This window comes from Gallus gallus, chromosome 10 (genome assembly GCF_016699485.2).
Source record: "Gallus gallus isolate bGalGal1 chromosome 10, bGalGal1.mat.broiler.GRCg7b, whole genome shotgun sequence".
Taxonomy (NCBI): domain Eukaryota; kingdom Metazoa; phylum Chordata; class Aves; order Galliformes; family Phasianidae; genus Gallus; species Gallus gallus.
In genome coordinates, this window is record NC_052541.1 from 14,062,059 (window position 1) to 14,075,467 (window position 13,409).

General features: G+C 44.8%; 1 protein-coding gene across 16 annotated transcripts in view; it reads right to left on the minus strand.

Moving 5' to 3' along the window:
- Positions 1–13,409, minus strand: part of AKAP13 (A-kinase anchoring protein 13) — a 194,594-nt gene that overhangs the window by 77,800 nt on the left and 103,385 nt on the right. For 14 of the 16 annotated variants that reach the window (XM_046899348.1, XM_046899343.1, XM_046899346.1 and 11 more), the window contains one exon: positions 10,032–10,108. In XM_046899348.1, coding sequence (XP_046755304.1) covers positions 10,032–10,108 — 77 coding nt within the window. Of the gene's footprint in view, positions 1–1,877; positions 4,460–10,031; positions 10,109–10,505; positions 13,017–13,409 lie in introns of those variants that run through there. The other 2 variants (XM_046899353.1, XM_025154078.3) reach the window with 2 other exon arrangements.

The window sequence follows — 13,409 nt, forward strand, 5'->3', positions numbered from 1 at the left end:
CAGCTTACAAAGTTCTCTTAACCAGAGAAAACTCCTCTAAATGCATTTTACCCTTTCAACCCTTTTCACTCTGCCCTGTATTTAAGCTGGGACAACCTAAAAATCAATGACTTACAGAAACATCTGTTGGTACAGGCAAACGATTTAGCCTTTCTCGAGAGCTGTTGTTATTTCATGCTTTCTTTGGCCAGGAGATCTGGTAAGACTGGAAGAAAACGCTATTTGGGCTCCTTCCCTGATTTTGTCTGTGCAATGGCTGCAATCAGTGCCCCGTTCTCCCTCTCCTCTCTGGGAGGTCAGGGAAAAAAAGTCAGAATGCCTCCAAGTTAGAAGGATGATCAGATCTGATCCTGGTCACCACCCTCAGATAAAGGAAACGGCTCTCAGACACACATTATCTCACTTACTCACCTAAACACCAGTCTGACACCTCCATTGCTGGGGCTGCTTGCTGTCCTGTACCAAGGAGCAAACCCTCACTGCAGCACGCCCTGCTGCCCCTCTCTTTGCCTGCCCCTCCATTTCTAGCAGTGTTCCACAATTAACCCCAGATTTGTCCTGCCTCCCCAATCCTGCTCTTTCAGTACGGGATCCAGATCTCAGCCGATGTCCTCCGTAAAAAGATAACACATTTTAAGAGCCAATCTACCAAAACACATCCTGTGTGCCAGACAGCACTACTTACCAGGCAGGGAACATGCAATGCTCATAAGATGACATGCAGAGAAACAGAACGTACTTGCCTTGGGAGACTAATGCCTACCTAAAAAAAATTATCTAAACCAAACCAAAATATCCTATTTTTAAACTGCTGCTCGAAACAGTATGCTTCTATATCAAATTCCCTTTTCTGGAAAGAGAAGTAACTTAAAAAGCATCTAAACTGCTCTAAAAATCATTTCTTAGTGTACCGAGTACACTAAGTTTCCTACTAGAGCCAAGAAAGGCTATCCTGAGAGCACAGATTTTTCCCCTTGCTCTTTTAAAGAAAGTACTTGTTAAGTCTTACCTTCAAAACCTCATATTCTGCTGCCATACACTCCTACATCCCAGTGGGTGTTGACCGAACTGTACCAACCCTTGCCCAAGAGGCCAGGCAGAAGAAAAGCCAGTTTAAATAACCATCGCTCGTCTGCAGGAGGAAGAGCCCCAGGTTCTCGAGCAGAGGAGATCTTTCAGCTCTAAAGAATTCTAGGAGCTACTCCAAAACGCAAATTTTTGTTGTCTGGTGCACTGTAAGGATTTCAAGCCCAGAAAGAAGTTATTTATTTAGTCTATATACTTAGATTTATAACAAAGACAGAGGATTCGTGTACACTGTTCTGGGTGCCTTTTGCATCATTTACGACATAAGAAGTAAACCTCAGCTTCCTCAGAGATAGCAAACAAGTCATAAACAAGCCTTGACAAGGAAATCAAACACTGTCCCTCAAATATCTGGCTATTAACAAATGGTCTTTTAGAGGTTACTCTCAACAGTCTCCCCAAAAAGTGACTAGAATCAGAAGCTGCAGAATGTCCTGAAGCCAAAGGCACTGTCAGTACGGGTCTTGGGGCAATGCTGCTGAGACTTTATTCAGCCGTAGGATACAGCACTGCCCATCAAATCAAAACCCAGGCTGCAATTTCTTGTTCTCCGTCATTCTCTTTTCTCTTCTATTTTTAATACCACGGGACCCCAGCCTTTACAGTCAACAGCTCCCTCCTGGTATCCAGAGGTGGAAATATTTGAACATGGTGCAATCTCTTATTCTCTTAAAAGGCTCAAAAAGATGCACTGATGCTCCTTGCTCACTCCTCACATACATGGCCACCTCCCTCTGGGCAAGCAGGTAAGAATGCACTTCCTCACCCTGTTACAGTAGAAGAGTTTAATACCTATCTTCTTCCTTTTTTTAATACTTACGTGGTAAAACTAAATACCAAGAAACACATCTGTTATTTCAGCAGACTTTATCAGCCCAGCCTCGTCCATGTCTTTGGTAAGAGTCACTGCACTCTGCCAGGTAACATTTTGGAAGGGCAGAAGAGATTTCTAAATTCCCAAGAACAAGAGCTCAGATTAAAACCAACACGAGAACTGCACCTCCAGACTTTGAAAATGTGTACTTTGGAAACAATAGCCTTCCCAGGCACTTTTGGGCATTCAATGCATCCAGCTGTGTTAAGAAACTAAGCAAAAGTTCAGAGTCAAGTAAGTTAGGATTATGATCTTCTCGTGATTTATGGAGGTAAGCACAGTCTCAGACAGAACAAAAACATGTCACTTGATGCTAAGCAGACTCATTACCAGGGCTCAGACTAATGAGTTAGGGAGGGCGAGGCTTCACGTCCCTGCTCTTATCTCACCAGCTGGAAGGCCAAGGGACAGGAAGGGAGAACACGTTCAGTTGTCAATGAGGTGGGCAGACTTAGTGCCACGGTACCTGCAAAACAGTATTGCTGCTCCCATAGCAGCACAGAAGACGCAAATGCTTCGGGACAGAAAGGCACACTGAATTGACAAAGGCACTGTGCTTCCTGCACATAGAATGTGCCTCTACATAGCTAAGTACATAAATAAAGTGAACCTATTGTTGTTGTGACTGCAGTGGTATCAGGGTATAAATCATGGGAGAAGCATCGTCAAACTAGTCTGACACAGTCACAAGCCAAGCACCAATCCTTTTCCAGATCTGAAATGACAGCAGTGTTAACTCAGGTTAAACACAAGCTAGTAACAATCACTCCAACTTTAACTGCGCAAACAGAAGAGAAAGCAAACAAGATAACCCAGAAATATTGGTCCTATCTTCTGGAGCATCCTCTTGGGCACAGCTACTGCCTTCAGTTTTACTGAGTGCATTGCTGGCACTAAGATGAACACAGTATGCAAGAAGGGAGGGAGTAGCTAAGTTAACTACTGCTGAAGAGAAAATCAAAAAGTTGGTAGCATCAAATACGTGCTTATATAGGTATAAATTTAATCCATAAGCAAAGCAGAACAGGAAGGTCTAAGGACAAGAACTTTGTTGTCTGGAAGAGATTACATGCAAAAGAAAGCCTGGTATAGGATTTGCTCCTGCCCACTAATTCCAATATAGCTGATAAAGTTTATGTTATTAAATCATTGCAAGCTCTGTTGCATGCTTGTTACAGCCTCCATGTTGTGGTTTGTTTATTTTTTCCCCAAAGACAAAGTCCAAACCCAATCCCTTCCACAGGCAAAGGGCTTTCATTGCAGGTATCAGAGACTTTGTTACCAGCACCTCTGTATAGACCTAAGATATTCTGATCCACTGCAACATTTGTCATCTATTCTTGTCTTGCAGTCCCAAGCTGAAAACTCCACCACTAACACAAGGCCACATTTTACTGTACTACTGCTCTACTCCAGAGTACATGCAGACCATGCTTGTAGATGAGGCAGAAATCAGCAGGAAAGACGTCACCGCCAAAGCCTGAAAGCAGTGGAGCTGCTCAATACGAGGAAGGACGCTGCATGGAAAGACAAACATTTTGTATCACTGAGGCTTTTATTTCATCTGGTGTTTTAACAGCAGCCTGTGACACAGTCGAGTCATCTGGGGCCTCACAAGATGTACACATGATCCAAAGCAGTAACAGTAGAGACGCTGGACGAAAAGAAGCTGAGATTTCCACCTCTGCTTGAAAAGAATATAAGGGAAGATTGAGCCACCTAAGAAGGGTGGGGGAAAAAGGACTGAAAACGATAATGGAAAGGGGAATCTGTGCAAGTACTGCAAGGCGAAATGCCTTCTGCTTCATGTTTCCATGGAGAGAGTTTTAACAGTACTGGGTAAAATGCCAAATATGTTTTCATAACAGTTCACACTGCATGAGTGGAAATACTTAAACAGAAGAAGTATTCTTTCTGATCAGCACTCTAGCTTTGAATACAATCCTCTCTTATTTGTTCTTTACCCTTTTCTTCTTCTTCACACCATTCTTTTCATCTTTGCTGGAAGACTAAGTCAGAAATGCCATGCCTGGATACTGGGGCCTTCATCCATGTCCCTGTGAGTGCTCTCTGACCACACTGCTGTGGCTCATCTTCTAAGAGCGATCTTAAACACAGCCTGTCCAAACCTCCAGGTAACTCAGTGTAACTCAACATTTCCTTGGCAGATTACTCAGAGCTGCAGCTCATCACTCCGTTGGATATCCAGTGCTTGATGGAAAACTTCAAGCAATGGAGAGCTCATCCTTTCCTAAAGTATGTTACTTGAAAAAATAACTGCTTTCATTCCTGAAAGTCAGAACTGTCATTCCTATAGTCTCAGTTGGGTTAGCCTCATCTTCTAAACTCCGTATCACACCTATGGCTCTTCCATCAGAACAAAGAGTTGGAAGGAGTCTCTTTTCCATGCATATGGTTCCAGTCCAAAGGAGGCTTCTCTACATTGCAGGGCTCCAACTCCAAGCTTTCAAAACAGCAGCATGGAGCAGTGTAGGTATGCTGAGAAGGGGAAAAACTCAGTGATGCGATGCACCAGAATACCCATTTGTCATAATAATGCAGTCCATGTTTGGTCTCCCATGTTATCATCTTAATTTCCTCTATATTTAGTCTAGGAATTCAGTGTGTGGTAACCATGTCTACCATACAACAGTTACACCACAAAACTTTAAGGGATTTCAAACACAAACAAAGGAATCCATGTGATACAGGAGATTGAACCGTTTGAAAACAGAGTGGTATTTTCCTCCTCAAGGTACAATGCTCACTGCCAACACTGCTTTGCCACAGACTCTTGTACATCCATTATTATATATACCCACACTTTCATGGCTGCATAAAGAAAAGGAATACTCCAAAATCAAGATTTTCTATGGAGGAAATCCTTTAGCTCTGTGTTTTTCAAACTTGGGAAGTAATAGGGACTGCAGTGACTGAAGGGGAAGGTGTTGGTGATGAGAAGTAACTCACCACCTCCACGTGGCTCACAAAGGGGCCCCATTCATCTGCCCCATCCTGCTTACTGCAAGCAGCACCTTTGCATCGAGTTGCAGATTTCACCTGTTGTCTGCCTTCCTGCTTCTCTCACTACCATCTGTGAATCCTGTGCCTGAACTTGGAAAGGGCTGCCCTTAGCTGAGGATTAGCACAACTCAGGACGAAAAGGAATGAGAACTGCAGCTCTCAGTCAAATTAAGTGGAGGACAAAATCACGGCCACAGTAGTTGCATAAAAGCCTTCCTGCTGCAGATTTCAAAGCACAAGCGATAGGAAAGGCCAACAGTAATCCCAGGCTTGTTTGAATTGCCTTTTTTCCCTGCTTTTTTTCTAACTCTACATAACATGTGCTGTGGTGTCAACATCTTATGCAGTGATGCACAGAGCGGCCCACCAGAAGCAGCCCACAGCACCAGGTGGGCTACTCTGCAAAGCAATGAACAAACGCAGGGCTGAGCATCTGATAGAAATTCCCCCCAGCCTTCTTGACCCCTCAGGAACATGCACAGGATGCCAGTGGGTGTGAGAAAGGGCCCTGTAGATGACCAGCCCAAAGCCTTGACCGATCCATTTGTGTCACCATCTAGCACTAATGCCTGGCTTTGGGCAGGCTCCTTTTTGGCTGTTCTCCCCCCTCGACTCCCCCCCATGTTTACTCTAGTTACAGTACAATATTTACAAAGAAAGAGTTACACAAGTGATGCTGAAGAGGCAGGCTAGGCCACAGCCTATTGTTAGGGCTGCGCTTTCCACCACGGCACCCTGCTTTGATTTGTTTCCAGCACTCCAGCCACTCGGTCTGCAGTTCTCCATGCTGCTGGGAGCCTTTCTGTGCTCCTCTGCACAGCCTTTGGGACACAGGAGCTTGCACAGCCATGCAGCTGCAGACCATCACACAGTATGGACAGATGCATCGATATAGGCAGATGTACATACGCACACAAAGCAAACTGGCTTCAGTGCACACAGGCAACCTGAATTTTGGTGAATAAATCCTAAGCAGAGCCTGCAGAAATTTAATGACAAGTTTCACCATTTTTGAGCATCTCTCTGCTGCTCGACTCCAGCACTCTCCTCTCTGAGCAGCAGCCACTAGAGGGGGTGACCCCATACAACACCTTGGCCGTGATTGTCCTTACTTTTCTGCTGACACCAGGGATGAGAGATAAGTAAGACTACAGCAAGGGGAAGGCCAGACCTCAGGACTCTTCATGCTTAAAGTCCATCCCTACGCCTACCCCACTGCACAGGTTTTTCACCCACAAGCCTTTTGCCACCCAGTCCATCCCTTGCCCTCTTCTGACCTCCAGTGCATGCAGGTGAAGCATAAAGGAACCTTGCATGAAAGAAAGGGAAAAAATCATAAAACTGTCCACAAAACCTAAGGTCCTACAAATCAAAAGCAATGGACAGTGATGGACCTGGGCTCTGCCTCAACTGAAGGTCATCTGTCTTATCCATAACCACTTCCAGAAAAGCCTTCTTATCCTCCCTAGGTGATCTTGCAACAGTTTCACAATGATAACAAAAAATTTTCCTAATATCCAGCCTCATTAATTCTGGCAAATTAGCAAATCAGTAAATTAGGCTGCCATGGGAAGCTAGGACTTTAATAACTCTTACATGCTGGAAGTCTGCTAGATTGCACAAAAGTTTTCTTTTAGTTACACTGAACAAAGTGAGTTCTTTCAAGCTCTTCTCACGTTTCTTAATCTTTCTTCTGGACAAGTTCCAGAACCTCTGCGCCCTCCTTGGAGGAAGGCACTAACCTGGATCTGATGACACTGATGAGGCCTGCAAAGTGCCACACGTGAGTAAGTCACCTCCTGTGTCTTCGGATGACACTCCTTCAGAGAAGCCCAAAACAGGATCTGTCTCTTTTGCAATAGCTTCTCACTGATCCACACTTAATTTGCAGCCCTCCAAAAATCCTCGGTCATTTTCTATTCATCACTCTCCAGCAATCCTGACTTAGTAAAACGAGTGTTTTGATTTCTTCTCTGCACACTCTGTATCTTTCCTCATCTCTTATCTGGATGCACCCTCTGGTTGTTCAAGGTCACTTTGAACTCTAACCCTGCTCTCCCCAGTGTTTGCAACCCCTCCCAACCTGATGTCATCCGAAGGCCTTATAAACACACTTCACTCTTCCAAACCGTGACTGAAATATTGCAAGCTCTCCCCAGAAAGCTGCTCTATTACTGCAGTCCTTGGATAAGGAGAGGGCTGGGAGTGCAGATCAAGCTTTGTGCCACACAGACATTTGGCAAGGATGTGTTTATCTGGTCAGCTGCAACTTCTGAAAGTACAGATGTTCATTTTAAAACTAATTCATGTGGTAAAGGTAGGAAACATTAAAGTCAATAGGACCTATGCAATGCAATCAATACAAGGGAGGACCATTCCCCAGTTAATTGTGTTTTTGTACTCTTCCAGCTACAGTTTGTCAGCCACAGGTTCAGACACAAAGGAAAAGGAACACAGATGAACCCCAAAGTGCAACATTATCCATTCTACTGCGAGAAGACAAAGATCCAGCGACGAATGAATCAAAACTGATTCCTGTGAGCAGCACAAGAAGAAAAGCATAGCAGGGTACAGCTCATCCCACCTCACTTTACTTCCATACCATTGCAGCCGGCATGATCCAATTCTCAATTACTTCTAATATCGCAGCATACAAAAGGCAAATAAGCTTCCCCCTTAAAAGTTAAGGTTCCGAAGTCATTCAGTGTGCAAGATGCTAAAGCCTGATTTTAATAGATCCCATCAAGCTGCTGCCCAGCCCCCCTGAGCTCCCAGCAAAGCCACCCGATGAGGAGTGCTGGGGTGTCACTGCACCTCCCGCTCACCACGAAGGGAACGTGGAAATGTTTGGTACAGTTTCTATAGCTGAATAAATACAGCCGCTGAGAAAACATTCTGGAGATTTAAGAAACAGACACTTTAAAAGCCCGTTTTAATTGGAAAAAACATTTTTCCATTATTTCCTTCTCAATGTTTACAACCCTACAAATCATTATTTTCCTAAACAGTTTTCAGCTGCAGCTTTTCCATGACATGCACAAGAAGCTCTCTCTCAAGTAAAGCCTTCTGAAAAGACTGCAGGGAAAGCATGTGTATCTTATACTTGGAATACTGGAGCACGCTTCTTGGCACCAAGAACCCAGACAATGCTACGCTTCCAGAAACCAACTCACAAGAAGGAATTTTCCCTCTTCTTCTCCATTATGTTTGATCTTCTTGTTGTTCAGCCTGACTCCAATACACAGAGTTTCACTTGTTCGATTCCGATGGCTTTGAACAGCCCGTGTGTACAAACAGCTGCCCACATCATCTATTAATAAACAGCACGGTGCAATACTCTCCCCCACAATCCAAGGGTTAATGCACTTCCCAGCAACTTGTCCCAAGTTCCTGCAAGCAGGGGGAAGGCTGCTGAATACCTGCAGCTGCAAGCAGCGTTTCTATTTGCAACACGTCCAGAAAACCACTTTTACTAACCACAAAACGGCCCGGTAATGAGAAGGCAATGAGCACCTGAAAGACTTCTGGCTACAAAAGAGTCAGCGCTAAATAAAGCAGAGGCAGGACGGGGCAGGAGAAGCGCGTTTCATGGCTGCTTTCACTGCTCCGCTCCCTGCTCAACCTACATGTGTGAATTAAGCTCTATTTATAAGCCTTCCACCCATTTTCTTTCTTTCTTTCTTTTTTTTTCCAACAGCCTTAATATAGTGCAGTTGTTATTTTGTTTCTGCCGAACTTAGCAACAGGAAACCGTGTCAGTCCTGCAGCAAACTTTCCATTCCCCTGACACTCCCATTCCTGCACCAGAAAAGCCAGATTTCTAAAGAGGTGTTTGATGGGGCGGAGGGGTGGAGGAGGGGAGGGGGGAAGAAGAGAAGAAAGAACGCACAAGAAATTCCCAATGCCCGTCAAACATGCAAAATGGAAGCCAAACTCAACGTTTCTTCCCTTTTTCTTCTTGTTTCGGAGGCTTGAAATGAAATGCGGGGAGCGTTCCCTGGTTCTAATTTGCACCTTCTAAATATATCTTAGAGTACTACCAGGTACGTGAGTATTAGTCACGATATCTCTCATAATGGGTCAGTAAAATAACATCAGCATCTCTACCCTCACGCATTCCATTAATGAATATCAGGCACACAAATGTTACCTCGAGAAGCCATTAGTTCCAGTCCCTAGCTAACTCGTTGAGCAAACAGATACAGAAATAAAGCCTTAACATGTTAAAAACAAAATAAACCTGATTTTATTACAAGCTTTGGCAAGACCGTGCCGCTGCCTAAAGAGCTTTACTGTGGGATGAGCAAAGTTTTTGGTGCTCCACCCTGCAGTGTTAACTCATCTCCGCAGTGCTTTTTTTTCCCCTTTTAACAGCTTCATCATCACAGGCTGACACACAAACACAGCTGCTCAGCAGCAACATGCAAGAACACGGGCTTGGAGCAATTCAGCATTTACAACATGCTTTTCTTCAGGAACAAGAAGCTACGCATATAAAATGTAGAAATGAGTGTGCACGCAGCTAAAGGTGAGCCCAAAAACTCAGCTCTTGATAAAGCAGAACGCACATTAGGGGCTTTTTAAATCAAAATCACATTCCGGTCAAGCCCAGTATTTACATCATTATTGCAAAGCAGAAGGGCCAGGGGGAATGGTGAAAAGGACACAACTCATTTTACATCTCCAACACAACCTTCTCCTATGGTTTCCCCTGTGTGAAGAATCCAGGGCTTCCCCTCCTCTTCGTACATCTATTCAGAACGTAACTCTGTTCATCCAGCACTGCCTCGTGAGGAACCACTGGGGCCAATCTGCATTGCTCAGACTGGAACAACCTCCATGTGGCTTAACCCAGAGCATGCTACGTACACAAGAGCTAAAAAAGCCCATGCTATTTTTAAAAGGCTGAAGCAAAATGTGACAACCACTGACGATGTTCAGCCCTGCAAAGGCTGCAGAAGGAAACCAGAGCTTAGGTGACCATCTGCAGCATTTCTTTAAAAGGCACATAAGAAACAGAAGGGGACAATGCATATATGACACTCACCGCTTCCTCGCGCGCTGCGCTCTCTCTGGGATCCTTCATAAAATCCACCTCATCTTCAGTTTTCATTTCCAACTTCCCTGTGAAAACAGAGAGTTTGCACAGGCAATTTAAAACAAACTCCTTTCAGCGCTGCTGAGATTCTTCTGTTTATTCAAACCAGCCTTAAAAAGAAAAAAAAAGAAAAAAAGAAAAAAAGAACCAACAACAAAAAGCCCCAAACCCCTTCAACAAGTCCATCTCACTCCCAACATCTGGTTTCATTCCCGACTTTGCTGCTTGTTATTAGTTTTAACAACTGTCGTGTCTGGGCTGAAGGAAACTCTGAGAAAAGCACAAGCATGGGGAAAGCACACCGAGCAGTCCTGGGAGGCTCCAGGTGAGGCTGAGCACATCCACGTGTCTTTGCCCGTGTATTCACTTGGCTCCCATCCCTCCAGTTACAGAACTGAAGCTTTTTGCTGTTTTTCTTCTTACCATAGCCTGAAGAGATTGCAAGAAGCGAGCCTTGCCTTCCCCATTGATATTTTCAGAGCTGAAAAACCACAAGCTTCAGAAATTCAGCTCTGCCTTAAAGATGCTGGTTAGGATGAAGGACCAAGAGGGCAAAGCCTTGTCTGGAGGGGTTCACCAAGTCCCAGTTGATTCTCCCCCTCCTCACCACCGCCACGGTACAAACACCATCCCAGCTGCTTTCTTTGCCCAGCAAAACCACAAAAGCTTTCATCAGTCACCACTCCCCAAGGGTTCCTTCCCTTCTGTGTACCTTTCCCTGGCATTAACATCAAAGCTGTAAAAACCTCTTTCCCCCAAGCCAAGAGCTCTCACGACACACGTGAACGTGATGAATTAACACAAAGCCAAAGATGTTTCAACGACAGGATTTCTGTCTGCAAAGTGGTTTGTCCAACAAACTCATTTATTGCTGTGGCAGTGCCATGGCCATGCCGTGGCCCTTCAGCCCGGCCTGCAGAGCAGCACAGTGATTTGGCAAAGCCACCCATGCGTTAGGGCCAAAACCCTGCCTGAATCCCATTCTCTTTCTGACTTCTATGAAAAACAAACAACCAAGGAACATTAAACCTTAAAGGTGCACATTTGCATTGACTTTTTCCCATTTGAGGAGGCAATTTTGCAAGAGGTTTCCTCCATGTCCACTGAAAATCTGCTGCAATGCTGCTGCCAATTGGTCTTGCATCTGCTTTTGACTTTGGGGTCCTCAGGAATATTTGCAAGGCACGACTGACAAACGAACCCAGTATTATTAACTCAAGTTGGCATAATTTCATCTCAGTGAGGTGAGTTTGAGTGCTGCTAGGGGCAGACTCTCAGAAATGACACAAGTTTCTGAGAGCCCCATTTATTAGAGAAGCAGAAATCATAGTTGTGGGGAGAACAGCTTGGGGTCACAGCAATGCCATGGTGGGGAGAAGAACGTCCTGACAGCATGTCCTCCATACAACCGAGCAAGTTACTAACACTGAGTTTCTGCTTCCCCAACTGAGAAACACTAATTACACTTCCCTCCCCGATAATGAACAACCCAAGCAGTGTATGTAGCATTGCGATGCCCTGAGCAGAGTAGCAAGAACTCTGCTCTGTGTAAGGCCATCAGTTAGCACTGCAGTTCAATCCTAGCGGGATCAGCCCCTCATTTTATTGTCAGGATGGATAAAAATCAAGAGTTTTTTAACAATGGAAATACCGTTTGTGTGCTGAGGCTCAGGTGCTCTACTTCCACGTCACCAGCAGGTGAAATTCGAGGGGACAATTCTTTTGCACTCCTCCACTTGTGCCTGAACTGCCAGAACCCCAAAGCAGAACCTAATGTTATAATATTGTCAGAGGCCTTTGGAGCACGGAGCACCTGATCACATACACAGCATCATCAGTACCACTTCTTACCAATTCATCCTGCTACTCTGCAAGGGGAAGGAGTCTGTAGCAAGCACTCGTCCATGGAACCATGAGTTGAAACATAAGGTGATACACTTCTACCTGGCAATGAATGTTTGTTTTTGAGATCCATAGGATGATACACCAGGAAAATTTCTCCCAGAAGGGGGCTCAGCAGTAACAATTACAGCATTTGTTAATGGCTGTAAGGCACCAGACCCCAGCTACACAGCCTGACCATCAGCTTGGAGGCGTTTGTCAGCACAGGCCTATACAATTACAAATATAAACTAAAAAAATTAGAAGTCCAATTTCTGATTTGGAGTAATGGCAGCAGCAGTACCAGCTGACTGAGCCTCTGATAAATTAGCATGACAATAAGCCTCTGACCACACGCGTTTCTGAGAAATGGCCTCATGACCTACACTTCCTATGAGAAGGCTTTATTGCAGCCTATTGAAACAAGATTTGATTCATTCTGAGCACCAGCGACTCACAAAATGCTCCCAGACTGCAGGGAAAACTCCGCAGCACTGACACAGCAGAGTGGAATTCACACGGAGCCCTGACGGACCGAGCACACAAAACACCACGCAGAGAGCAGACATCAACACGGGCGATGTACACAACACAGCAGCAAACACCCCGCTGACACCTCCAACTATTACTTTTTCTACTTCAATTACTGTCTTATAGGGCTTTTGAGTCCCTTCTCCTTTCAAAACTCCTCTACGCAGCGTCATGCCTCCAAGAACCCAACCAGAGAGCCGGACCTGAGCTGTAAGGAGGTACAACCCAAGCAGCTCCCTGAATTAACACTCCCAGGTGTTGCCTTACAGCCACTCCCACCCTATTGAAACGTCAATCTGCCTGAGCACAGAAATAGACTTCTTTCTGCAAGCAGCTGTCTAATGCACCTTTACACCATCCTAAGTATTTACTAGTGAGCTCCTGACTAACGTTTACTGATTCTCTCTTGATAAGTAAACTTTCTGAAGCTCAGAGAACTCAAAGAAAACTCAAAGAACTCAAAGAAAAAAGCATTTGCTATTACTAACAGTGACCCCCATAAACCAAACCTTTCCCCCACCCCTCCTTATTCTGCTCAATGCTATGCCACCCCTCTCCCTTCTGCATTCAGACTAAGGGAAAGCTCCCAGCATTTAAGTCAGTGAAATACCAGTACAACTCTAGAACGGTAGGATTTACATCACAGCAGATGTTTTTTTTTTTTCTTTTAAATCATTTCTATCTTTTTGTCTGCTTGCTTGCTTATTCAGTGCTGGGAAAGAAAATGCACTGTATAATTATCCCATAGCAAAGAAAACTGCAACTGAGAAAGTTCAGCCGCTTGCATCCAACAGCTGCCGGGACAGGTGGGATGCGAAGGGAAGCTCAGCTGCACCAAATTCACCTATGATTTAACTCCAAGCTGCAGTAACAAACTCCTTTCTCCCTCCTTCAATTCATCCGCTTGTTTCCCAT